This window comes from Syngnathoides biaculeatus, chromosome 12 (genome assembly GCF_019802595.1).
Source record: "Syngnathoides biaculeatus isolate LvHL_M chromosome 12, ASM1980259v1, whole genome shotgun sequence".
NCBI lineage: Eukaryota > Metazoa > Chordata > Actinopteri > Syngnathiformes > Syngnathidae > Syngnathoides > Syngnathoides biaculeatus.
Genome location: NC_084651.1, coordinates 23,308,568 through 23,336,500, shown reverse-complemented (window position 1 = coordinate 23,336,500; position 27,933 = coordinate 23,308,568). Strand labels below are relative to the sequence as shown.

The window sequence follows — 27,933 nt, the reverse complement described above, 5'->3', positions numbered from 1 at the left end:
AACAAAGCCTTTACATTATAGAAGCATACTAAGCCAAAAGCAAATTATGCTGTTACTCTGTCCATAATCAATTATCAATTCATTGTGTTCAAGGTTCAGACGCAGAATCAGAATCATTTATGGTACTACGAGAGGAGCATGGATAAACAACATTGTAAGCTAGATAACACCACTGTCATGTTAAGACTACAGCCAGTGAATGGACCATTACACAGAAGTGAAGGATGCAGACAAGGTCAAGGTGCTTTTGTTGCCAATTCTCCAATATGCGTAAAATGCTGATATAGAAAATTATTGTACTCAAGGTTCTGTGGTCCTGTAAAGACAGTAGAAATGATAAGATAAAAAGCTACATAAAACTACAGTATAAAGTATCATTTGAATGTGGAATATCAAAGATCAGGTGACTTGTGCAACATAGTCAAGGTCACAGAACCAAGGTAATCAAGACATACACTATATAAATTAGATGACAAAACCTGAATCCTGCTAAAGTGGCCGATGCAACCCTGAGTTTGGTGTGTGTGTGTGTGTGTGTGTGCATGCATGTGCATGTATGTGGGGTGTCAGTGTTCAGGTCAGCAGAGGACCGAAGAGGTAGAGAGGGGAGAGTGGGCAGAGAGTTCAGATTCCTGACAACCTGATGAGTAAAACTGTCTGAGTTGGCTGGTTCTGGTCTGTAGACTATGCAGAGGAGACTGAAGTGGTTGTTTGATGGACGGGTGGCATACCGAGCAATGCAGAGGGTATCGCGAGTGAAACGGGTGCTGTAATTGTCCTGCGAGGAAGGTATGTTGCATGTTTTAGTCGAAGAATGGACAGAAAACAGATTCAATCATTTCCTGTACCACTTATCTTCACTACGGTTACAGCGGTGCTGTAACCTATACCAGCTGACACTGGGTGAGAGCTGGGATACACTCTCAATTAGTCGGTCACCAGCCAATCCCAGGGCATATACAAACAAACAATCTTTCAAATTCACATTCACACCTATGGGCTATTCAGAGTTCTTCAGTTAACCTACCTTACATGTTTTTGGTATGTGGGAGGAAACTAGAGAACCCCCGCACGCACAACGAGATCTTGAGAACTGCACTCTGTCAAGGTTGGCTTTAATATCCTGGATTTGAGATGGAAATGCCATTCACACACTCTGCCTAATAGAATACATCAGCGTAAAAAGAATGACCATCTTCCATATGCTAACCAATTATCCACCACGCAGTACAAGACCAATCAATTACCAAAATAAAGCACACGTGTCAAACTAACCAGAAACAAAGACAACCCATGGCAAAAGGGCTGCAGTGAGAACAAAGAATTCGTTGAGGAAAAATGAACTAAAAGTGGTGAATCGGGGCACATTTGAAGGACTGTACCAATGGACTGAAAAACAAATCCATCACAAACATGAAAAAAAATAAAGAATACGTAAAAACCGACAAGTACTGTACTTAAGAACAGAAAAAAATATATACTTTGTTTCACCAAGGGAAGCACAAAAAAGAGAAACATAGTGGTACTTAAAAAATAAAAAGTCCCACAATATTTGAGTACCACTTGAACCACAGAGACTGTATGCGAACAAAGCGAGTGAACTTGAGTTTAACAAAAAAAACAATATGCTTGGAAAGGCAGGACTGCATCAGTTTATTTATTTATTTATTTATTTATTTAGAATGAACCACACTTAAATACTCCAAAAAGTTGACTGAAAACAACTGCAGCTCTGTGGCTCCCTCCCACATCACCTTTGCAGTGCTGTGGACAGTCAAGCGAAATGGATTACAAACGAGCGGAAGACAGCACATGACAACTACATTATATTGTACAAAACAACGCTGTACATTACTGGAAAACTGGTTGTACTACAAGATATTTTCAATGCTATTTTTTGACTGGATTTATATTTTGTTGCATTTGTATCGTTTTTCATTAATTTAAATTTTTATGTAAAATGTGTTCTTCTTCTTCTTCTTTTCCTTTCGGCTTGTCCCGTTAGGGGTCGCCACAGCGTGTCATCTTTTGCCATCTTAGCCCATCTCCTGCATCTTCCTCTCTAACCCCAACTGCCCTCATGTCTTCCCTCACCACATCCATAAACCTTCTCTTTGGTCTTCCTCTCGCTCTTTTGCCTGGGAGCTCCATCCTCAGCATCCTTCTACCAATATACTCACTCTCTCGCCTCTGAACATGTCCAAACCATCGAAGTCTGCTCTCTCGAATCTTGTCTCCAAAACATCCAGCTTTGGCTGTCCCTCTAATGAGCTCATTTCTAATCCTATCCAACCTGGTCACTCCGAGCGAGAACCTCAACATCTTCATTTCTGCCACCTCCAGTTCAGATTCCTGTTGTTTCTTCAGTGCCACTGTCTGTAATCCGTACGTCATGGCCGGCCTCACCACTGTTTTGTAAACTTTGCCCTTCATCCTAGCAGACACTCTTCTGTCACATAACACACCAGACACCTTTCGCCAGCTGTTCCAACCTGCTTGGACCCGTTTCTTCACTTCCTTACCACACTCTCCATTGCTCTGTATTGTTGACCCCAAGTATTTGAAGTCATCCACCCTCGCTATCTCTTCTCCCTGTAGCCTCACTCTTCCCCCTCTACTTTTCTCATTCACGCACATATATTCTGTTTTACTTCGGCTAATCTTCATTCCTCTCCTTTCCAGTGCATGTCTCCATCTTTCCAATTGTTCCTCTCCATGCTCCCTGCTTTCACTGCATATGACAATATCATCTGCGAACATCATGGTCCAAGGGGATTCCAGTCTAACCTCATCTGTCAGCCTATCCATTACCACTGCAAACAGGAAGGGGCTCAGAGCTGATCCCTGATGCAGTCCCACCTCCACCTTAAATTCCTCTGTCACACCTAAGGCACACCTCACCATTGTTCTGCTGCCATCATACATGTCCTGTACTATTTTAACATACTTCTCTGCCACACCAGACTTACGCATGCAGTACCACAGTTCCTCTCTTGGTACTCTGTCATAGGCTTTCTCTAGATCCACAAAGACACAATGTAGCTCCTTCTGACCTTCTCTGTACTTTTCCACGAGCATCCTCAAGGCAAATAATGCATCTGTGGTACTCTTTCTAGGCATGAAACCATACTGTTGCTCGCAGATACTTACTTCTGACCTGAGTCTAGCCTCCACTACTCTTTCCCATAACTTCATTGTGTGGCTCATCAACTTTATTCCTCTATAGTTCCCACAGCTCTGAACATCCCCTTTGTTCTTAAAAATGGGAACTAGAACACTTTTCCTCCATTCTTCAGGCATCTTTTCGCCCGCTAGTATTCTGTTGAATAAGTTGGTCAAAAACTCCACAGCCATCTCCCCAAATTGCTTCCATACCTCTACCGGTATGTCATCAGGACCAACTGCCTTCCCATTTTTCATCCTTTGTAATGCCTTTCTGACTTCCCCCTTAGTAATCATTTCCACTTCCTGGTCCTTCACTCTTGCCTCTTCAACTCTTCCTTCTCTCTCATTTTCTTCATTCATCAACTTCTCAAAGTATTCTTTCCATCTATTTAGCACACTACCGGCACCAGTCAACACATTTCCATCTCTATCCTTAATCAGCCTAACCTGCTGCACATCCTTCCCATCTCTATCCCTCTGTCTGGCCAACCTTTAGAGATCCTTTTCTCCTTCTTTCGTGTCCAACCTGGTGTACATGTCTTCATATGCCTCTTGTTTAGCCTTTGCCACCTCTACCTTTGCCCTACGTCGCATCTCGATGTACTCCTTTCGCCTCTCCTCAGTCCTCTCAGTATCCCACTTCTTCTTCGCTAATCTCTTTCCTTGTATGACTCCCTGTATTATGGGGTTCCACCACCAAGTCTCCTTCTCCCCTTTCCTACCAGATGACACACCAAGTACTCTCCTGCCTGTCTCTCTGATCATCTTGGCTGTCGTCGTCCAGTCTTCCAGGAGCTTCGGTTGTCCATCGAGAGCCTGTCTCACCTCTTTCCGGAAGGCCGCACAACATTCTTCCTTTCTCAGCTTCCACCACATGGTTCTCTGCTCTACCTTTGTCTTCTTAATCTTCCTACCCACCACCAGAATCATCCTACATACTATCATCCTATGCTGTCGAGCTACACTCTCCCCTACCACTACTTTACAGTCAGTAACCTCCTTCAGATTACATCGTCTGCACAAAATATAATCTACCTGCGTGGTTCTACCGCCGCTCTTGTAGGTCACTATATGTTCCTCCCTCTTTTGGAAATAAGTGTTCACTACAGCCATCTCCATCCTTTTTGCAAAGTCCACCACCATCTGCCTTTCAAAGTTCCTTTCCTGGATGCCGTACTTACCCATCACTTCTTCACGCCCCTGTTTCCTTTACCAATATGTCCATTACAATCTGCACCAATCACAACTCTCTCGCTGTCTGGGATGCTCAGAACTACTTCATCTAGTTCCTTCCAGAATTTCTCTTTCAACTCTAGGTCACATCCTACCTGTGGTGCATAGCCGCTAACCACATTATACATAACACCCTCAATTTCAAATTTTAGTCTCATCACTCGATCTGATACTCTTTTCACCTCCAAGACATTCTTAGCCAGCTCTTCCTTTAAAATAACCCCTACTCCATTTCTCTTCCCATCTACTCCGTGGTAGAATAATTTAAACCCTGCTCCCAAACTTCTAGCCTTACTACCTTTCCACCTGCTCTCTTGGATGCACAGAATATCAACCTTTCTCCTAATCGTCATTTCAACCAACTCCTGAGCTTTTCCTGTCATAGTCCCAACATTCAAAGTCCCTACACTCAGTTGTAGGCTGTGTGCATTCCTTTTTTTCTTCTGACGCTGGATCCGGTTTCCTCCTCTTCTTTGTCTTCGACCCACAGTAGCTGAATTTCCACCGACGCCCTGCAGGTTAGCAGTGCCGGGGGCGGGCGTTGTTAACCCGGGCCACGACCGATCCGGTATGGGATTCTTTAGATGAACGCTCATATTTGTTTGGCACAGTTTTTACGCCGGATGCCCTTCCTGACGCAACCCTCTGCATTTATCCGGGCTTGGGACCGGCCTACAGATTGCACTGGTTTGTGCCCCCATAGGGCTGCATTTTATGTAAAATGTGTTAAACCTATGATATTTAATTTGAATTAAAAGAATTCATAATAAAAACTGATGATGATTGGTAATGGAATTGAAATCTTTAAATTCCCATCAATTTGTATCTGTCATGGACCAGTGACATGGGGGTGGAGCCGAATGCAGGACTTCCACGGCATAATGTTTAGCGTGGTTTTATACCAAAAACAAGTAGATACCAAAAGACAGTCCAAAACAAGGCAGAGGTACAAAAACGTGAGGCTAGAAGCAAGGTCCAAAAACATGAAACGAGGTTGGATGACTACGAGACAAACGAAGAAACTTAACAAGACGTGGTCAATCTTAAAGGGTACAGAATCGCTCTGACTAAGGATAGCTCTACACTCAACTTAAATAATGAAGAATCCAACATGCAGTAAATGCAACCCAACGAACTGGCAAATGCCATTGACAAATTCTAAACCTAAATGCGTAGGCAAGTAGAGTGCCGAATGCGAAACAGCTGTCCGACACCTGCCAGATGTGGTCCCGCCTAGATCAGTTGCCTGGCAACGCCTCTCATGGCGGACACAGACCTCCCGGGACGTGGTCGCGAGCCAGTGGCTGCCGTGGGTCGGTCAATGCTGAGACATGGATGTGAGGCGGCCGTGGATAGGTCGCCATTGCGACGAGGTCATCAGGCGGACGTGGATCGGTCGCTGCTGAGGCGTGGTCATCAGGTGGCCGGGAGTCGGTCACCGCCGAAACAGGGACGGAAGGCAGCCGGGAATTGGTCGCTGCCGAAACAGGGACGGAAGGCAGTCGGGAATTGGTCGCCATGGAGACGTGGTCATCAGGTGACCAAGGATTGGTCGCCATCGAGGGGTGGTCATCAGGCAGTCGGGAATCGATTGCTGCCAAAACAGGAGCGGAAGGCGGACGAGGATCGGTTGCCATAGAGATGTGGTCATCAGCTGGCCTAGGATTGTTCGCCATCGAGGCGTGGTTGTGAGGTTGCTGGGAATCATTCACTGTCGATACAGGAGCCGAAGGCAGCCGAGGATTGGTCAACATCAAGGTGTCGTCATCGGGTGGCGTGGTCGTGAGTCAACCATGGATCGGTCGCTGCCGAGGCATGGTCATCAGGTGGCCGGGACTCAGTTGCTGCTGAAAAAGGGACGTAAGGCGGCCGAGCATCGGTCGCCATTGAGACGTGGTCATCAGGCGGCCAAGGATTGGTTGCCATCGAGGCATGGTTGTCAGGCGGCAGGTGATTGGTCGCCGCCAAAACAGAAACGTGAGGCGGCCGTGAAGTCGTCGTCGCTGGCGAGATGGGCGGCCGTGAAGTCATCGTCGCCGGGGAGACGGGCAGCCGTGAAGTCGTCGTCGCTGCCGCCAAGTCAGGCGGCCGTGGAGGAGTCGTCGCCGCCGAGACAGCGGCCGTGGAAGACTCGTCGCCGCTGAAACGGGCAGCTGTGGATCGTCGACAAGGCGTGAACGTGGTCATTGGGTGGCTGAGGAACAGTTGCCGCTGCGTGAATGTGGTCATCGGGCGACCGAGGATTGGTCGCTTCTACAGCGTGGTCATCAGGCAGCCGAGGATCAGTCGACGATGAGGCGTGAACATGGATCGGCAGTGAGTCGGTCGTCACCGCGGCGTGGCCGTGGCTTGGTACCGCATCTGTCGCTACCGCGATGTGAGCGTGGCTCGGCACTGGGTCGTTTGTCACCAATGCATGGGCTTGAATCAGATGTGGCCATCCTGAGACAAGATAGTTTAAGCTCCGCTGAATCTCATCCATGAAATCTGCAATTTCATAGATCGTCATCTTAGAGTCTCTCGGCTTGGCCGTCGGTTGAGCGGAAGCGGGATGCCGCTGTGGCTTGGTTGTCAGCGTGGAGTGGGAGATAGTCTGCTGTGGCTTGGTCGTCGGAGGTCGGCTGAGGCTTGATCGCTCCTGGGGCGGAAGCGATAGTTCGCTGTGGCTTGGTCGCCGGCGAAGCGTAGGTGGATGTCGGCTGTGGCTTGGTCGCAGAACAGCGGGAAGCACAAGGCGGCACCCTCCTTGGGCATCTCCTCTGGCCGTCACGTGGAGGGCCCGGGTAGATGGCCAAACGGGTTCCCCAGAAAGGATTAGAGGAGGAGGACTTGGATGGACAGGGCAAAGGCACTTGGGGGCTGGAATTGTGGGACTGCGAAACAAACTGACTGAGACTCATCACCAGGATAGACAATTCAGTCATTGTCAGTAAGTAATAATTGGACTTCAGTGGGTACATGCTCAAGAAAACAACCACATCAGTTGAGTTTGAGGTTAACAAAGAGTGGAAGGGTTATTTTTTTTAAAACACACATGGAAGAAATTGATGGTACTCCTCTGTTAATGAAAAAAAAAAACCCACAACTGTCACAATTTTACAATAGCAATAAGACATTTTAAAACAATTATGAACATTCACTATGAAAAGCAGACAATGATTTTAATGGTAGCCCAAGAAAAGATTGAAAATTATTTGACATTAAAGACGTTCAAACAAGATGTCCCCTATACAAGTGTCTTGTAATCTTCTTTTCCTTTCGGCTTGTCCCATTAGGAGTTGCCACAGCGTGTCATTTTTTCCATCTAAGCCTATCTCGTGCATCTTCCTCTCTAACTCCCACTGTCCTCATGTCGTCCCTCACAACATCCATCAACCTTTTCTTTGGTCTTCCTCTTGCTCTTTTGCGTGACAGCTCCATCCTCAGCACCCTTCTACCAAACCATCGAAGTCTGCGCTCTCTAACCTTGTCTCCAAAACATTCAACTTTGGCTGTCCCTCTAATGAGCTCATTTCTAATCCTATATACCTCATTTCTGCTACCTTCAGTTCTGCTTCCTGTTGTTTCTTCAGCGCCACCGTCTCTAATCCGTACATCATGGCCGGCCTCACCACTTTTTTATAAACATTGCCCTTCATCCTAGCAGAGACTCTTCTGTCACATTGAACACCAGAGACCTTCCGCCAACTGTTCCACCCCGCTTGGACCGTTTCTTCACTTCTTTACCACACTCTCCATTGCTCTGTATTGTTGACCCCAAGTATTTGAAATCATCCACCCTCACTATCTCTTCTCCCTGACGCTTCACTCCTACTCCTCCGCCCCTCAAATTCATGCACATATCCAGTATTCTGTCTTACTTTGGCTAATCTTCTCCTTTCCAGTGCGTGCCTCTATCTTTCTAATTGTTCCTCCGCCTGCTCCCTGCTTTCAGTGCAGATCACAATATCATCTGCAAACATCATAGTCCAAGGGTATTCCAGTGTAACCTCATCTCTCAGCCTGTCCATTACTACTGCAAACAGGAAGGGGCTCAACACGGATCAATACGACTTGATATTTTTTTATTCTCATAGTACTGCATTTTTTTGTCCTTTACACTGTGGCCTTTGTATATTAAGTATCATTAAACTTTGTTGAGACATGGCTTAAATAGTTGCATTTATGATTTACCTTAAGAAGGAGGGAAGTATGGAGGATAATTAGACACATCTGAGCACTCTGATTGTGTATTTCAGAGAGCAGCTCTTTCTTATCAATGCATACATGCACTATTCACATTCTTCCAAGATGAATTTTGCACCAATTCAGCAAGAGCAAAAAAATGCTCTGTAACCCAGATTTACACTGGACAAAGTTACAATATTTGTGATGATTCTACGATAACTTGATTTGTTACTTTTCTGTTTTGCTAATCGTGCGTTCAAAACCTTGTGTCAGGGGTCGATATTAACTTTAGTGGAAATACTCTTGACCTCAGTTTAGCTCAGGTTGAATATGTTTGACCTCGACTTGTCTTGTAGCTTAGCTGACGCAATGGGACAAAACATTGAAGTCATTGATCTTCATTTACAGTGATGAGGTCACTCACGTGGTATCTGAGGACAGCGAGGCATCATCCCTGTGGGAGTGGCTCAAGGGGTCTGGCCTGAAGAATCTTTCCAAGATTAAAGTGCTGCACATCAGGTGGTTCACCGACAGCATGAGAATGGGAAAGCCTGCTGCTGTGGAGAACGGACACCTCATTCAGGTTTGGGTCGTAAATTAAACAGAAGCAGAAAACCTGACAACAGACAACACTTCCAACCAAATGTCAGGCGGTTTTCTTGATCCAGACAATTGCATCTAAATAATGTCACGCCACAGTTGTGTTGCGTCGTCTGAACACAACTTGTACTTTCTGGGATCAGGAGCATGGACATTGACAGAAATGAAGCAATAGAAAGAATGAATGTACAAGAGAGACATCTTTGTGTGGCTAACAACAAATTAAACTTGGGTACAAGCTCAAACTATATTAAAACATCATAAATCAACATAAACAAGCCCAAACTCAATAATAGGATTGGACCTGGTGTCTTTTTGTAGTCAAGGGCATGTCAAAGCTTCCATTCTGGTTTAAAAAAAAAATGGTAAATGGAGGAAATAAATTGCTCTTGCAACAGTGAAATATACACATATTAGTTCCCAGGCAACTGTCTGGTGGCACAAAAAAATTGATGGATGTAATAAATAACACTGGATCTAATTTTTTCCAGGCTTTATCTACATTTTCCCCCCAAAGCTTGTATAAACTGTCACAATGACATGTTTCTGCTTTCCTGTAATCCCGTTGTCTTCTTTATTATTCTTATATGGACATAGGTCCTCTCTTCTTGCCACTCTTGTCATTAATTGACACCGCAAATGATGGCATGCTGGCATTTATTGATGCATGTCCCCAGGTAACTAAAAACATTTTTCTCTTCTTGTTTTGTGATGCACATCCTCTACAAAAAGAACGAGGAACCACACAGTGCAATTGTGTATGAGTGATAAACTAATTCAAGCAGCATGTAGAGATAAAACGAATCTACAAATAGGCGATTTCTTGGCAGCATTTCTCTGGGGTTAGTCTTTATAATGTAGAAATAAGGTACATTTTATGTGATAAATAGTCTGCAGCAAGTCTGAATATATTTGAAAGCATATGTCTCGTTGCTATGCACTATTTGCATTTGGCCTGCTGAGCCCTACTGTGGGTCTGTTTGTATTCTAGTTGGTAAGTACAAGGTGGCATGTGCAAGAATTCAAAAAGAGGTTTGAGCTTGATGACATTTGCCCTGCTCAATTCCATATGATGGAGAGCTATATTGTAGTGTAATTAATGAACTTCATCAGGTGTGGGAAAAAAAAACAAGATGCTGAGAACCTCTTTTTGCATTATTGTGGAAAATATTTACAAAATTTACTTTGGAACATCACGTTCACAATGACCAACTAATTTTCTTTCATATCAACTCTATTTAACCTTGTCAAGATTTTATATATTTTATTTAAAATGGGAGACCTGTTTTCTCCTCTTTTTGACAAACGTTTTGTTTCAACAGTTCATAGTTTAACTACGTGCTTCGTTGTCCTGTTATGATTGTCATTCTAAATCCACAACTAATTGGACAATATTCTTTTTGTAATGTATAATTATCTGAATATATTTTATTGTGCCCTTGACATATATTTAACAAATGGTTAACTGTTTCTGCACCGTATGAAAAAGGCAATTTTGAGGATCCAAATTGGATGAAGGGAAGCACATTTGTAAAGTCATGGGTTCAGTGCTGTAATGGATTTGGATGCCACCGGACTGTGAGATGAGGATTCATTAGCGTTGCCCCGGAGACATACTATTATGAAATAACTTCCCCAAGGCAAATGGTTACATTTATATGTTATTTGGCTTGAGTACTTGGGTCTGCTAGTCAAAGATATAGTGTATAACCTCAGACACATCTAGACATTAAGCAACTTAGCAACTTTCCAGTACCTGACAAAAGACTTAGACATGAAAGAAATACTGTATATGCCATTCATGCATTTGTTTTTAAGTGCCTGGTTGTTCTTGTGCCCAGGATTCACTGCCTGCATCACAAGAGGCCTCGGTACTCACACCTGTGGCAACGATTTCTCAATATGCCTGTCAGAGACGGACGAGCACAAACAACAAAAACCAGTTATTGACAGTAAGAAACAGTTACCTCACCAACTCAATTGAGCATATTTTGCACATGTATTCTACAGATAATTGATTCACTAAATGCAGAGATCATGTGCGTACATGTGTGATGTTTTGTGGGGAGTGAAAACATGCCCCTCTCTTGACTACCTTCTTAGCCCCTTCCCTTCTCGTTGAAGTGTCTTTGTACCTAAAAAAATCAAATTGATGGAGTAGTAGAGGGGAGTCATGCGACATGCCCACTGGTTAAGGTGTGCAAATATGAACCCAGACTCGTTCTATGCCACTGTCTAGATTTAAAAATCTTAGAATCAACTCTGTATGCAGTACCACTTGTTCACACTTAATGTTAATTAATTAACATAAACGTTGAAAATATTTGTCCTCATGTGTTCTTCTGGATGAACTGACAATAATCCCCAAAGACACATTCCAAAATCTTATAGAAAATCTTCCCAGATGAATGGAAAGGAACATCCATCCATCCATTTTCCAAGCTGCTTATCCTCACAAGGGTCATGGGTGTGCTAGAGCCTATCCCAGATAACTTTGGGTGAAAGGCGGAGTACACAACACTGAATTGGTTGCAAGCCATTTACAGGGGACATGTCAACATCATCACTGAACAGGTATCGATCCCACATTGCCCACACCAAAGTCGGTGATATGTACCACTACACCACCAGTGATTGAGGGAACAGACTCCCTCAATTCTTCCATTTTGGCTTCCTGTAGGAGTCTTTCCATATGGTGAAGCTAGTTTACTGCATTTGCCATCATCATCACTTTAACATACACTCCACAAAATGTGTTAAAGCTGCAAAGGAGATTCTTTTGCAGCTGCAACACTTTGGAAGCACACCAGTTGAATTGTTCACAAACCCATGGCACAAGGCTGGCATATACATATTGCACCCACAGACGCTTGATTAGCCAAGGGGATGATGAACATGACAGTCCTTACCGGGGATGATGAATTTGTTACTCTGTCTTCATTAAAAAGCTGGTGGGCTGGAGCTGGTGGGGAAGCTGAAGAATACACATCCCCATAATTTGGCATTAAAAGAAACACAAAGCTATGACACCAGAACATGTTTTTTGCCAGTGTGTTGCTGATTAAAAAACATTTGCAAGAACAAAAATTAATACAAGTTGTACAATGTCATGAAAGCAAATTCTTTACTTTGGCTGGCGCGTATCCCAACTGACTTAGATGATGGTGGGTGGTACCCCCCGCTCTGGACTGGTCATATGATGACTTAGCTTTAAGCCAAATATCCATTTACACGAACAAACACGAAGAAATGTTAAATTCTTCAATTAACTTAACATGCATGTTTTTGGATTGTGGGAGGTTGGTATACACGGAGAACACGGATACAACATAAAAACTCCATGCAGGAAGGCCAGAGTCATGATTCAAACCCAAGTACTGTGAGGAGGCTAACACCAGCTAACCGCACTAACCACTAGATCACAGCGCTTCCACCTAAATAATTATGTTGTATTTTCAGCAGTCATCAAGTGTGAAATGTATTGTTTAGTTCTCGGTCTGCAGTGGGAGGAAAAATTGGGAGAACCCTTTGGAATTTCTTCAATTTCTGCGTACATTGATCATAAAATGTAGTCTGATCTTCAGTTAATCACAGTCAACAAAAGAGTATGCTTAAACTAATACTGTACCTCACAAAACTATTTTGTTTTTGTATTTTTACAGAGCATATCAGGCAGTCACTCACATTTGAAAAATGTACGGGTGTGGTCAGTCATATCCCGCAGATAAAAAGTTGTGGGTGTGGTCCAACAGCCATGCCCGCAGATATAAAGTTGCAGGTGTGATTAGGGATAGAATCTCAAGAAATTAAATAAATTACCGAATTGTTATACCCGAGTATGTAGTTGTTACCTAATACCATAATCATAATTTATTGACACTGCACAGACTGAGACAGACATTTTTAAAGAGTTCAATAGACATTCAATTTCAAAACTAAATATTCATAAAATCAAATCATTTTATTTCATCATGATGTAACATGTATGTAACATCTGGAAAAGAGAACAGGAAAATGGAGAAATACCAAGGACTGAAGGAAGAATGAGAGAAAATGCAAATAGTGAAGTCAACAGTGGTGCTCATAGTGATCGGGGCACTGGGGATTGTAAACCTCAAGCTGGGAGCATGGCTCCAGTAGATACAGAAAAGAAAATAAGTAGTTGAACACCCTGCTATATTGCAAGTTCTCCCTCTTAGAAATTATGAAGGGGTCTGAAATTTTCATTGTAGGTGCATGTCCACTGTGACACAGATAATCTAAAAAGAAAAATCTAGAAATCACAATGTATGTTTTTTTTTTTAAACTATTTTTGTGTGTGATACAGCAGCAAATAAGTATTTGAACACCTATCTATCAGCTAGAATACTGACCCTTAAAAACCGGTTAGTCCGCCTTTAAAAGTCCACCTCCACTCCATGTATTATCCTGAATTAGATGCACCTGTGTGAGGTCGTTAGCTGCATAAAGACACCTATCCTCCGCATATACTCAGTAAGACTCAAACTTGTAACATGGCCAAGGCCAAAGAGCTGTCCAAAGACACCAGAGACAAAATTGTACAACTCCACACGGCTGGAAAGGGCTACGGAGAAATTGCCAATTAGCTTGGTGAAAAAAGTTCCACTGTTGGAGCAATCATGAGAAACTGGAAGAAGTTAAACATGTCTGTCAATCTCAATCTGAGAGGAGCCCCATGCAAGATATCACCTCGTGGCGTCTCAATGATCATTAGAAAGGTGAGGAATCAGCCCAGGACTACACGACAGGACTTGGTCAATGACGTTAAAAGAGCTGGGAACACTGTTTCGTAGGTGACTGTTGGTAATACACTAAGACATCATGGTTTGAAATCATGCATGGCACTGAAGGTTCCCCTGCTTAAACCAACACATGTCAAGGCCCATCTTAAGTTTTCCAATGACCATTTGGATGATACAGAAGAGTCATGGGAGAAAGTTTTGTGCTCAGATGAGACCAAAATTGAACTTTTTGTTCATAATTCCACTAACTGTTTTTGGAGGAAGACGAAGGATGAGTTCCATCACAAGACCACCATCCCTACTGTGAAGCTTAGGGGTGGAAGCAAAATGCTTTGGGGGTGTTTTTCTGCACGTGGGACAAGAGGAACAACCTCTTTCCCTCAGTCAGAGCATTGAAGTGGGTCGTGAATGGGTCTTTCAACATGACAATGACCCGAACCACACAGCCAGGAAAACCAAGGAGTGGCTCCATAAGAAGCATGTCAAGGTTCTGGTGTGGCCTAGCCAGTCTCCAGACCTAAACCCAATAGAAAATCTTTGGAGGGAGCTGAAACTCTATGTTTCTCAGCGACAACCCAGAAACCTGTCTGATCTAGAGAAGAACTGTGTGGGGGAGTGGGCCAAAATCCTGCCTGCAATGTGTGCAAACAAAGGCTACTGTACCAAATATTAACATTGGTTTTCTCAGGTGTTCACATACTTATTTGCAGTTCTATCACACAAATAAATAATTAAAAAAAAATCATACATTGTGATTTCTGGAGTTTTCTTTGTAGATTATCTCTCTCACAGTGGACATGCACCTACGAGGAAAATTTCAGACCCCTCCATGATTTCTAACTGGGAGAACTTGCACTATAGCAGGGTGTTTGAATACTTATTTTCTTCACTGTACCAAGAAAAACATTTTTAGGATTCATGAGTCAACTATATATGATGACTCCGGAGTCATAAGAAGAGCAACCATGGCCAACAGTATGCGATAAGGGAGGAAGAGGAAGTGGATAGTGAAAAACAATGTCAGGCTCAGCAAGACAAAATGTGCATAAGCTCATTCACTGTTTTCACAACCATGAACTATTGTTACAGTTTCCTTTTTTTGCTTGATAAATTTAAATTTGATAAAAATCACATCCCCAATGCCGGGTTGCGTGAGGAAGGGCATCTGTCGTATAAACTTTGCCAAACAAATATGAGCGTTCATCTGAGATGACACGCTGTGGCGTCCCCTAACAGAACAAGCCGAAAGAAAATACTTTCACTACATCTAATGCTTGTACCACCTATTTCTGGTCTATTTGCTACTTTTTTCCTTCCCTCTTAATCTTAGCCTTGCACTTTGATTTTGAAATCAATTGCACACACACACACACACACACACACACACACACACCACACACACACACACACACACACACACACACACACAAATCAAGGTGGCTCTCTGTCATCTCAGCCCTCAGCCTCCAGCGTCATGCTTTCCTCAAAAGTCCAACACATGCAGACACAAAAATTGACATTTATGTCTTGGATGATTGACGCATTGCATTGAATACACAAATGCTCGCAAACAGACAGACCCCCCGCCCTCCACACACACAAGATGGGAAACATATTAAGGTTGTCAATCGATTAATATTCTTTGTCAAATTAATGACACTTGAATTTTGATTGTTTATCCACGAGTTAATACTTTCACTTTGACAGCCCTATATTACATACAGATATTACATATTTTCCACCACATCCTTTTTTCATATTTGGAGTTCTACAGAGTCAAACATTTGTATTATTGTTGTGTCTTTAATATTTTAATAATTGGCGGTACTTGGACAACTGGTGAGACGATCTGCCTCAAAGATCTGAGGTTCTGGGTTAAAATCTGGCCTTGCCTCTGTGGAGTAAGCATTTTCTCCCCATTCCTGCGTGGGATTTCTACAGGTACTCAGGTTTCCTCCCACATCCCAAAACATGGCTGATAGGTTAATTGAAAACTAAGTTGCCCATAGGTACAAATGGTTATTTGTTTACTGTATGTTCCCTGCAAAAGGCTCATGACCAATTATGTGTGTACCAAGCCTCTTATCCAAAATTAGCTAATTTTGGCTCGTGACCCTGGTGAGGATAAGTGGTATGGAAAATGGACAAATGGATAGCTTTCCATTGACTGTCAAATGAAGGGTTAAAATATTTGTTAATGTACATCCATCCATCTATCTTCTTTGTCGCTTATCCTCACGAGGGTCGCAGGGAGCGCAGGAGCCTATACTAGCTGTCAATGGGCAGGAGGCAGGGTACACCCTGAACTGGTTGCCAGCCAAACACAGAGCACATGGAGACAAACAGCCGCACTCACAATCACACCTAGGGGCAATTTAGAGTGTCCATTTAATGTTGCATGTTTTTGGAATGTGGGAGGAAACCGGAGTGCCCGGGGGAAACCCACACAGGCACGCGGAGAACATGAAAACTCCACACAGGCGGGTCCGGGATTGAACCCAGAGCCTCAGAACTGTGAGGCCAATGCTTTACCAGCTGATCCACCGTGCCTCCATTTTAATGTACAAATTCCCCAAATATATCAAATCAACAATTTCATCTTGTTGTAAATCATTATTCTTGAGCTGACTACACGTCTTTGTGTGTACAGTACATGTCATTACATTGAGCATGGGACAAGGATAAATACACCCCAGTGTAGCTGTTAATTGTCTTTAATGACTTCTCAGTGGGGTTTCTGACCTGCTTTCATGCGTTTTGTGTGCACATTGAGTGAGGCCGGTTGCTGTGTAAACGTGAGTCACAGGCAAGGGTGTTGTATGTGGTGGTAGGAGGTATATCGGCATTCTGCAACAGTGGTTCTAGTGTTGTGTCATGGTCCTGCCGCTCTAGCCGGGCTGTGCGGGTGCCCGCCCGGTTGCGCTGATTGGGAGGCGCACACCTGCGCCTCATGCGGGCTGTGTATTTATATGACACCGACGACGACTGGTCCGCGCCAGATCGTTGAGGTTCATGTCCCGTTCCAGCACTCTAGTATCCCTGATCGTCAACCCGTGTTTACCGACCTTCGCCTGTTCTCCCACCGACCCCGTAAGCCTGACTCCTTTCAGACTTCTGTCTGCCTTGATCGATCTCCCGTGTACCGACTCCTGCCTGCCCACTCACCTGCTCTCTTCGCCCGACGTCCCAACTACCGCTGCTGCACTTGACTGCCTGCCCGATCCCTGACCATGGAATAATAAACGTTTCTCCATGAACTACCTCTTCCGAGCCTTGCATTTGGGTCCTACTCCCGTTCCGATGGGTCGTGACATGTTGTCCCCAATGAGCTACAATTCCTCATTAATAAGACGTAGAATGCCATAGTGTGCTGTAAAGTGTTTTCTCACTATGCACACTCCATTCAGCTGATACAATAACAGAAATTGATAGACTGACTTCATGGGTATTTGTGATTATACAGGGTAAAGTTAAATTTTGTCAAACATTCGAGATTGTTTTATCGCTTACTCATAATGTTTAACTGCTTCATTGTAAGTTTATCAAAAGACTCACTGACAATCCCAACATTCATTACTTATTAATACGATAGTTTCCGATTGAATGGAGAAAACCATTAACGCAATTAAACTCAAATGAATTATTAGATTAAAAAAAAACTTTACATTGAATACATTTTAATATGTACTGTTTTTGGTACATCCATCCAATTTCTACCAATTGAACTATTGAGTTGGAACCTACACTCAGCTCACTTTGGAGTGCAAGGTGAGGTACACCTTGGACTGATCCTGACAGTAACAGGGCTGACATGGACATGCACAAACTATCACACTGTGAACAAATATTTAACATATGTGTCACAAGGGGCCCCATAGCTCAGAGCATTGGTTTGGTACACCTGGGGTCGTGAATTTGTTTCTCACTGGGGCCTCCACTCTCCAAGAGGCGTTGCGTCAGGAAGGGCATCCGGTGTAAAATCTGTGCCAAACAAATTTGAATGTTCATCTGAGATGACAGGCTGTGGCGACCCCTAACGGGACAAGCTGAAACAAAGTTGTTGTTGTCATAAGGTATAAATTATAATCAAATCTCAATGTACATGTTACCGGCCTCAGACCTAGGGGAATCTGAGTTGGCACAAGCGATACACAGGCGGTAGGCACTGTGGACCTGTGAACTGTAAACGGTGAGGAACAGACAAAGAAGTCTTAAGTCTTGTTCTGCCACTTGAGTTTTTATTAACTGCACATAATCAGAAATATTCATATATACAACATATCACCAAAACAATACAACACAGTACAATATACATTTAATTCCGATGGCTCAAAAATACAGAAATTGTTTACTCACAATCATTCAAACATATTCTTGAGCAAAATGAAAATACAATAATGTGCCAAATAATAACCCTTATGTAGATGTTTGTGGGTGTGTGTGTGTGTTCAAAGTTAATACTTCATACAATGTGTCTTGAAAAAACCCCAATAATATATATCCTAAATCTAAACAGAGTAAATTTGTATCATTTGTCATTTGCTCCAACACGATGTATGAAAATAACATCAACACTCATTCACAAGTGCATGCCAATGTGCTCGAACATACACCACCGAGCACCACGCGCGCTCTCTGCTGGAACACAACGGAAAACTAATGACGTCCGCCATTACTCAACTCACTGAAACAACAAAACTACTTATCTCAATCACATCGCAACCGCAAAAAAAGATCAAGCATATAACTAATAGTTAAATCAACAATCGTTTTAACATTTTATAGAAACGTTTAGAGTTATTACTTATTGATACCTTTGAATGGTGAAGAACAGACAAATTAGCCCGTGAGTTTTGTTCTGCCACTCGGGTTTTCATTAACTGTGCATGTGCAAAAGTGTTTTCATTAACTGTGCATGTGCAGAAGCTGACTCTTCCTCGTACTTCAATTCACAGGGACCGGCTAACCCTAACCCTATAACTGGAAATTTTTAAGTATTGAGTCATATTTTGATGTCAAACCACAAATGTTTTCAGGCTACAGCGAAAATATAGGAAGTGACTTCACATTTTCAGTATTTTTGAAAAGACGCGTATAAAGGTAAATGATACGAGGCAGATTGCAACCCCACTTTTCACTACCATCTTATGGCAGTCGCTAGGTTTGTAAAAATCATTTGAAGTATTGCAACGATGATTAAATAATCATGATATAAATCATAGTAACGAGTGATTAAAGAAACTACATTTCAGAAAAGAACAATCATTAACATGACATGATATTAACAGTCAAACATCTATTTCACTTATAAAAGAAATTCATCTAACTATTTTTAGTGAGATCAATTAGAAGTTAGTCATCGCAAAGTTGTATTGTAATAAGTATCATGACAAGCTAGTTTGTAAAAGATCCAGTACACCTACGCATATGCTCTCTCGTCCTCCTTCATTACCAGGCCAGCTTGCTGCTCCTGTGTTGCATGCTGTCGAGAGAGGCAGGTGTGAGTGTGTGTTTGCAAGCACATTTGTTGCTCCATCTCCATGTGGCGCACGAAGCGGGTCAGTGCATCCCTAGATGAGCTCCTGTCCTGTTTACTGACCCGAGGCTGCATGTCTGCACGAGACAGCGGGTGGTGGGGCAGTCTCAAAAGAGGGCTTTGGCTTCAGGGATGGTCTTCCTTGGTCAAATCGGGGGGTGGGGGGGTGTTTAGGGTGTTAAATAAAAGCTGCATTTGGAACTTAAAAAATGCAGTAAAAGTAGTTTATGAAACAAACATAGGTTAAGTGACATCTAATACAAAAATGTAGGACTGTCATCCTATTATGAAGCACTACCCCAAATGGGATGAGAAATGAAAACCTGTTACTAGTGTCAGTTTTGAATGCAATGAATCATTAAAAAGTGAAAGCATCGCTGATAGGGCCGCTCTTAGACCGCAATGCATATTTTACTTGCAGCATAATAAAACTGATGTGTCAGCAGCAATCAAGTTTGTAGATCAGTGTTGAACTAAGAAGTGAATATGTAAAGTTGAAGTGTTCCTGCATACTTAATTTAAGAGCACCAAAAGGAAAGGCTGTCATTCCAAGTAACTGGAGAAGGAGCGTGCACTGTAAAAAGAATCAATATTGCGGACCCTGAAACAGCAATAAAATAAGGATTGACATTTATGTCAATGATGTTGGTTAGCGCAACAAACCAAGTAAGTTGTTTGCTGCAACAATTTTTGGAAAGTCATTTCTTTCTCATGGAATGTGGGAAACAACATTTTCACAAAAGCAAAACTTAGTTGTATTACTCAACTTAAAAATATTTTTATATTTATTTTAACATTTAAAAATAATTTGCCTTGCAATTTAGAGTTTACACTGAGTAATTACCGTTTGTCTTTGTGACTTAATATGCTGTTTCTTTACTTTTTGGTCCCATTGCTTACCTTATGACCAACTACGTCTGAGGTCTCTGCTCTAGGGGCTGAAGAACCATTATTCTGTGACAGATCCATTTGCAAAACCAATCAGTACTATGCATCAGCAATCTAGCGTGTCCAAAATTATACTCCTTTTGCACATCCTTTGTCTGTCCTGGCCTCTCCTGTCTGCAGGATGCTTTTGAAGTACTGGCAGAGAACTACGAATTCAGTGAGATCAAGAGTTCATGCCTTGCCTTCAGGAGAGCTGCCTCTGTCTTGAAGAGTCTACCGTGGACTGTGCAGTGTATCGAGGCTACTCAGAACCTGCCGTGGCTGGGGGAGCATACCAAAGCAGTCATGGAGGTATCATATTTAGTGAGTCAATTACATTACAAACAGAAGGAACGCGGAAAGAAAGATCCCATTTATTTTTCTTGGGGATATGGTTAAAGGTTTTCACCTTTGGTCACTTTGTGTGACCATGAGAATTTAGCCCCACCCAAAGATACAGTAAGACAGTCTGGCTTGGCCAACCACTGAAAATGCTTTTCTATTACGTTTACTCTATGTCGTTAAATTTCAAGACACCTTCTCCTTACAATGAGATCATTGCAAGATTATGCATCTAACTTGCTTACAACGCGCTATGAATCTAAACTTTAATTCATCTGAGTATTTCCATGCCTCGATAGTTGGTATTCTTTTTATTAGGAACAAAGCTCAAAATCCGAAAATCCCTCCAATGTTAATGTATGAAATACACTGTTTATGTCTATTATGGTTTAAATGTTTAAATCTCTCCCTCTTTCTCTCTCACTTTCTCTCTCAGTTATCAGGACAACCATGGGCATGCAGTAGTTGCCAATCAGCCTTTATTATCACCTGCATTTAAACCGAACAGGTCCAAGACTCCCCTCCTAGAGTTTCAACTTAACTTACACGTAAACTACACAATAGGCTTCAGTCACATTTAACATTTTAATCACTGTTTATTGGTATACCGTAATCGGTTTCAGCACAACAAGGAGCGTTTTTTTTATGCGAGGCTGTTAACTGGGAGCCGTGTAGAAATTGCTGTCATACTGCAATGTCAGATGGCCAGTCCTTTTTTTTTCAGACAATGAGTATTTCTGCCAAATGTTATGCTTGCTTGTATCATCAAATAAGATGACTGACTGGTTTATCGGTGCCACTTTTAATTCAGCCTTTTAAAATGAAATCAAAAAGTTTCCAGCCATGCATTGTCACGAAACCTTTCAGATGCACAGATGAGCGTCACATAAGTTTTGACCACTTTTGAGGTGAAAAAGTCAGATTGGGTCACTTGGGCATTATTCTTTCCTCTTGCTTGACTAGATAATGTCAGGTTGTCAGGGAAATAACTGCAACTGCAGTCTTAACGAAAAACCTTGTCTGAAAATTTAAGGTTCGTTGACACGTTAAACTTAAAGCATACAGTGCAGTCCTTGTCTTGGTGCAGATCTGTCAGCTTTGAGGTGGAAAGAGAGAAAATAGCGTCCCATGAAAGACCAAATTAAACAAGCAATGAATGAAGTCTTGTTCTCTTTACAACATTCAGATGCACAACTACTGCAACTGTTTTTCTCTTTGTGCAGATGGATCATAGATTAAAACGGGAAAATGACAAGACACATAAAGCAAAGTGAAAGCAGACAGAGTAAAAACAAAATGTTTGATATAGTTGTGAACATTGGAGCGACATTTACACAGTAGTGACTGAAGATAAAAACCTACTGATGTGAAGGTTTGGAAGCACTGAGGCAATTTGTAATGAATAGTAAGTTTGTGTGTAAATGTGTGTTTTGTGCGTGGATGTGTGTGTAAGTGAAAGGAATAGCTGGTCAACGTGAAGGAAGGCAGGTATATGCATGCTGCTCACTATTGGAATACGCGGTTTAGATGAGGGGTCTAAATCAGGCCGTATGAAGTGATACGTGAGTTTCTCAAAGATGGCCATTATGATTGGAATCATATAAACCAATAACCACCTCATCATATCATTACATCTATAGTGGAACCGCAGTTTTTGGATGCCCTTGTTTTTGTATGATTTGATTCATGACTTATTCGTATGAAGTATTGTCTCAATTTTTAGACGTCCATTTGGTTTTGGTACAGCTGGAAATGGTCTAAATGCATCTAGCTGCCTGTGTCACTCCTAACATTTTTGTTTTAAAACGTTTGCCATTTTCAACATTATTAAAAGTACACTATCGACCCAAGCGCATGAAATAAACACAGATGATTTGCTTACGTGCGGCACATGAAATTACAGTGAGTATCCAGCCAACGATCCATTATCCAAGACAATTGTCCTCACGAGGGTCGCAGGAGTGCTGAAGCCTATCCCAGCGATCTTCGGGCAGGAGGCAGGGAAGCCTGAAGTGATTGCCAACCAATTGCAGAGCTCGTCGAAACAAGCATTTGCACTCATAATCACACCTATGGGTAATTTAGAGTTTCCAATTAATGCATGTTTTTGCAATGTGGGAGGAAACTAGAGTGCCCGGAATAAAACATTATGGTGTTTGGAAACAAACTGAGACCAAGTCAAGAGGGATAGAACGATCTCCATTCCCATCAATCCATCCATTTTTTTTTTACCTCTTCTCCAGGTTGGGTCACGGGAGAAGTAGCTTCAGCAGGGATACTCAGACTTACCTTTCTCCAGCCACTTCTTCCAGCTCTTCTGGAGGGATCCAGGGGCATTCCCAAGACAGCCGAGTGACATACTCTCTCTAGCGTATCCTGGGTCGTCCCCGGGGTCTCTTTCCAGTGGAACACCTCTCCAGGGAGGCGACAAAGAGACATCCGGATCAGATGCCCCAGCCACCTAATCTGGCTTCTCTCAATGCGGTGGAGCAGAGGCTCGACACTGAGCCCCTCCGGGATGATCGAGCTTCTCACCCTATCACTAAAGGGAGAGGCCGGACACAATGCCGAGGAAACTCATTTCGGCCACTTGTATCCAGGATCTTGTTCTTTCGGTCATGACCCACATCTCGTGTCCATAGGTGAGGGTACGAACGTAGCTCGACTGGTAAATTGAGAGCTTCACCTTTCAAATTAGCTCCCTCTTTACCACAACGGACCAATACAAAGTCCGCATCACTGCAGACGCTGCACCGTTCCGTCTGTCGATCTCCCGCTCCATTCTTCCCTCACTTGTGAACAAGACCCCAAGATACTTGAACTCCTCCACTTGGGGCAGGATCTCATCCCCAACCAAGAGAGGGCACGCCAACCCTTTCCGAGTGAGGACCATTGTTTCAGATTTGAAGGTGCTGATTCTCACCCCAGCCGCTTCACCCCAGCTGCGAACCACTCTAGTGAGAGTTGGAGATCACTGCTTGATGAAGCCAACAGAACCTCATCATTTGCAAAGAGCAGAGAAGCGATGCTGAGGCCACCAACCCAGCTGCCTGTATCACTCCTTACATTTTTGTTTTAAAACGTTTGCCATTTTCAACATTATTAAAAGTACAGTAACACGAGCGCATGAAATAAACACAGATGATTTGCTTATGTGGGACACATGAAATTACAGTGAATATCCATCCATCCATCCATCCATCCATCCATCCATCCATCCATCCATCCATCCATTATCCAAGCCGCTTATCCTTACAAGGGTCACGGGAGAATCGGAGCCTAACCTTCGGGTGAAAGGTCGACTGAGCCCTGAACTGGTTGCCAATCAGTCGCAGGGCAGATATCAACTCCATTACAGAGCGGGAATCAATCCCACGCTGCCCGCACCAAAGTCAGGCGTGTGTACCACTACACCATCAGTAACTCACCTTCCATTCCCTTGTCACATAAAAAAAGAAAGGGTTCATAGTGGGTGGAGGGGGGAGCTGTTGGTACTATGCCCCAAATAATCAGCTTCTGTCCCTGGATGTTGCCACCCCACCAGCCATACCACGTTGTGTGATAGCGCACTTCGCTGCACATGCCATTTCCTGCCACTGAGCGGTATAGAAAATGGATGGATGGATGTTCCATGTACAATATATTGGAGAGGTGAGTTCCTAAAGACAATCTGTCAGAATGCGTCAGCACATTCGTGTGTTCCATGATTTCCGCACTACACTACAATAACTTTCCAGGACCAGATTGGACTGAACCTTATTTAGAGTGGGAGGCATGGAAATGTTTTTGACCAAGCAGTGACAATAAAACACATTACTACAGTCTAATTTTTAGAAGGATGTGCACAGAAATAGAATGCATTTTTAAGGATGCATACAGTATCCATGCACAAGGTTTCCACAATATTTCAATGAAATCACTAGTGTAGCTTTTGCATAAGACACGACCCAAACAATTCCTCAAGAAAACCTGGAAACATCTTTTGGGCTCTTACTTCCCATTCAATTGTAAGAAAGTAACCAGGCTTTGTTGTCTAGGTAACGGAGTGACACGATGGTTGGTACCTCAGCAGAAGGCTGGGAAAAAAAGTGCTATGATACAGATTTGTTATTTTTGATAGCCTTCCTACCTGAAAATTATATGAATGCACCCAAACAAGTACTGAAATGAAATCCCTTGAGAACACCATTTTTACCCTGCTCGCCGAGAGTCTTCTTCTTCTTCTTTCGGTTTGTCCCATTAGGGGTCAACACAGTGTATCATCTTTTTCCATCTAAGCCCATCTCCTGCATCTTCTTCTCGAACACCAACTGCCCTCATGTATTCCCTCACCACATCCATAAACCTTCTCTTTGGTCTTCCTCTCGGTCTTTTGCCTGGCATGTCCATCCTCAGGACCCTTCTACCAATCTACTCGCTCTCTTGCCTCTGGACATGTCCAAACCATTGAAGTCTGCTCTCTCGAACCCTGTCTCCAAAACATCCAACTTTGGCTGTCCCTCTAATGAGCTCATTCCTAATCCTATCCAACCTGCTCACTCCGAGAGAGAACCTCAATATCTTCATTTCTGCCACTTCCAGGTCTGCTTCATGTTGTCTCTTCAGTGCCACCATCTCTAATCTGTACATCATGGCCGGCCTCACCACTGTTTTATAAACATTTCCCTTTATACTTGCAGAGATTCTTCTGTCACATAACACACCAGATACCTTCCGCCAACTGTTCCAACCTGCTTGAAACCCATTTCTTCACGTCTTTGCCAGACTCACCATTGCTCTAGATTGTTGACCCCAAGTATTTGAAGTCGTCCACCCTCACTATCGCTTCTCCCTGGAACCTCACTCTTTCCCTCCACCCTTCTCATTCACGCACATATATTGTTTTACATCAGCTAGTCTTCATTCCTCTCCTTTCCAGTGCGTGCCTCCATCTTTCTAATTGTTCTTCCACCTGCTCCCTGCTTTCACTCCATAGTACAATTTTATCTGCGAACATTATGGTCCAAGGGGATTCCAGTCGAACCTCATCTGTCAGCCTATCCATAACCACAGCAAACAAGAAGGTGCTCAGAGCTGATCTCTGATGCAGTCCCACCTCCACCTTAAATTCTTCTGTCACACCTATGGCACACCTCACCACTGTTCTGCTGGCCTCATACAAGCCCTGACATATTCTGACATATTTCTCCGCCACACCTGACTTACGCATGCAGTACCACAGTTCCTCTCTTGGTATTCTGTCATAGGCTTTCTCTAGATCCACAAAGACACAATTTCTCTCTTTCTGACATTCTTTGTACTTTTTCCACTTCCATCTTCAAGGCAAATAATGCATCTGTAGAACTTTTTCTAGGCATGAAACCATACTGTTGCTTGGAGATACTTGCTTCTGTACTGAGTCTCGCCTCCACTACTCTTTCCCATAATTTCATTGTGTGCCTCATTAACTTTATTCCTCTATATTTCCCACAGCTCTGAACGTCGCTTTTGTTCTTAAAAATGGGAACGAGCACACTTTTCTTCCATTCTTCAGGCATCTTATCTCCCAGTAGTATTCTGCTGAATAATTTGGTCAAAAACTCTACAGCCACCTCTCCACATTGCTTCCATACTTCCACAGGTATGTCATCATGACCAACTGCCTTTCCATTTTTCATCCTTTTGAGTGGCATTCTAACGTCCCCCTTACTAATTATTGCTACTTCCTGGTCCTTCACACTTGCCTCTTCTATTCTTCCTTCTCTCTCATTTTCCTCATTCATCAACTTCTCAAAGTATTCTTTCCATCTGAGGCAACCTGTAGGGATCCTGTTCTCCTTCCTTCATGTCCAACCTGATTTACATGTCATCATATGCCTCTTGTTTAGCCTTCGCCACCTCTACCTTTGCCCGACGTCGGATCTCATTGTATTCTTTTCGCCTCTCATCAGTCCTCTCAATGTCCCATTTCTTCGCTAATCACTTTCCCTGTATGACTTGTTGTATTTTGGGGTTGCACCACCAAGTCTCCTTCTCCCCTTTCCGACCAGAAGACACACCAAGTACTCTCCTGCCTGTCTCTCTGATCACCTTGGCTGTAGTAGTGCAGTCTTCTGGCAGCTCCTCCTGTCAATTGAGAGCCTGCCTCACCTCTTTCCTAAAGGCCTCACAAAATTCTTCCTTTCTTAGCTTCCACCACATGGTTTTCTACCTTTACCTTCTTGGTCTTCCTACCCACCATCAGAGTAATCCCACACACAACTATGCTATGCTGTCAAGGTACACTTTCCCCTAACACTACTTTACAGTCAGTAACCTCTTTCAGATTACATCGTCTGCAGAAAATATCATCCACCTGCGTGCCTCTACCTCCGCTGTTGTAGGTCGACCAATGTTAATGCCTCTTCTGGAAAAAAGTGTTCACTACAGCCATTTCCATCCTTTTTGCAAAGTCCACCATCATCTGTCCCTCAAAGTTCCTTTCCTGGATGCCGTACTTACCCATCACTTCGTCATTGCCCCTGTTTTCTTCACCAACATGTTCATTACAGTCAGCACTAATCACAACTCTCTCTCTGTCTGGGAAGCTCTGAACTACTTCATCTAGTTCCTTCCAAAATTTTTGTTTCAACTCTAGGTCAAATCGTACGTGTGGGGCGTAGCCGCTCATCACATGATACATAACACCTTCCATTTCAAATTTCACCCTCATTATTCGATGTGATACTCTTTTCATCTCCAAGACATTCTTAGCCAGCTCTTCCTTTAAAATAACCCTGACTCCATTTCTCTTCCCATCTACTCCATGGTAAAATAATTTAAACCCTGCTCCTAAATTTCTAGCCTTACTACGTGTCCATCTGGTCCCTTGGATGCACAATATATCAACCTTTCTCATCATCATGTCAACCAACTCCTGAGCTTTTCCTGTCATAGTCCCAACATTCAATGTTCCAACACCTAGTTGTAGGTTCTGTGCATTACTCTTCTTCTTCTGCCGACAAATACGGTTTCCTCCTCTTCTTTTTTTAATCACCCACAGTAAGTGAATTACCACCAACGCCCTGCAGGTTAATGGTGCCGGTGGCGGGTGTTGTTAACCCTGGCCACGACCGATCTGGTATGACATTCTTTAGACGGACGCTTATACTTGTTTGGCACAGTTTTACGCCATATGCGTTTATCCGGGCTTGGGACCGGCGTGCAGATTGCACTGGCTTG

The 27,933-nt window shown here is 43.1% G+C and overlaps 1 protein-coding gene across 1 annotated transcript in view; it reads left to right on the top strand.

The window, feature by feature from the left end:
• Positions 1-6,409: 6,409 nt before the first annotated feature.
• Positions 6,410-27,933, top strand: part of dntt (deoxynucleotidyltransferase, terminal) — an 81,060-nt gene continuing 59,536 nt past the window's right edge. Inside the window, exons 1-4 of the mRNA XM_061837773.1 lie at positions 6,410-6,669; positions 8,974-9,148; positions 11,007-11,117; positions 20,533-20,703. Of these exons, the coding sequence (XP_061693757.1) occupies positions 6,410-6,669; positions 8,974-9,148; positions 11,007-11,117; positions 20,533-20,703 (717 nt within the window). The remainder of the gene's footprint in view (positions 6,670-8,973; positions 9,149-11,006; positions 11,118-20,532; positions 20,704-27,933) is intronic.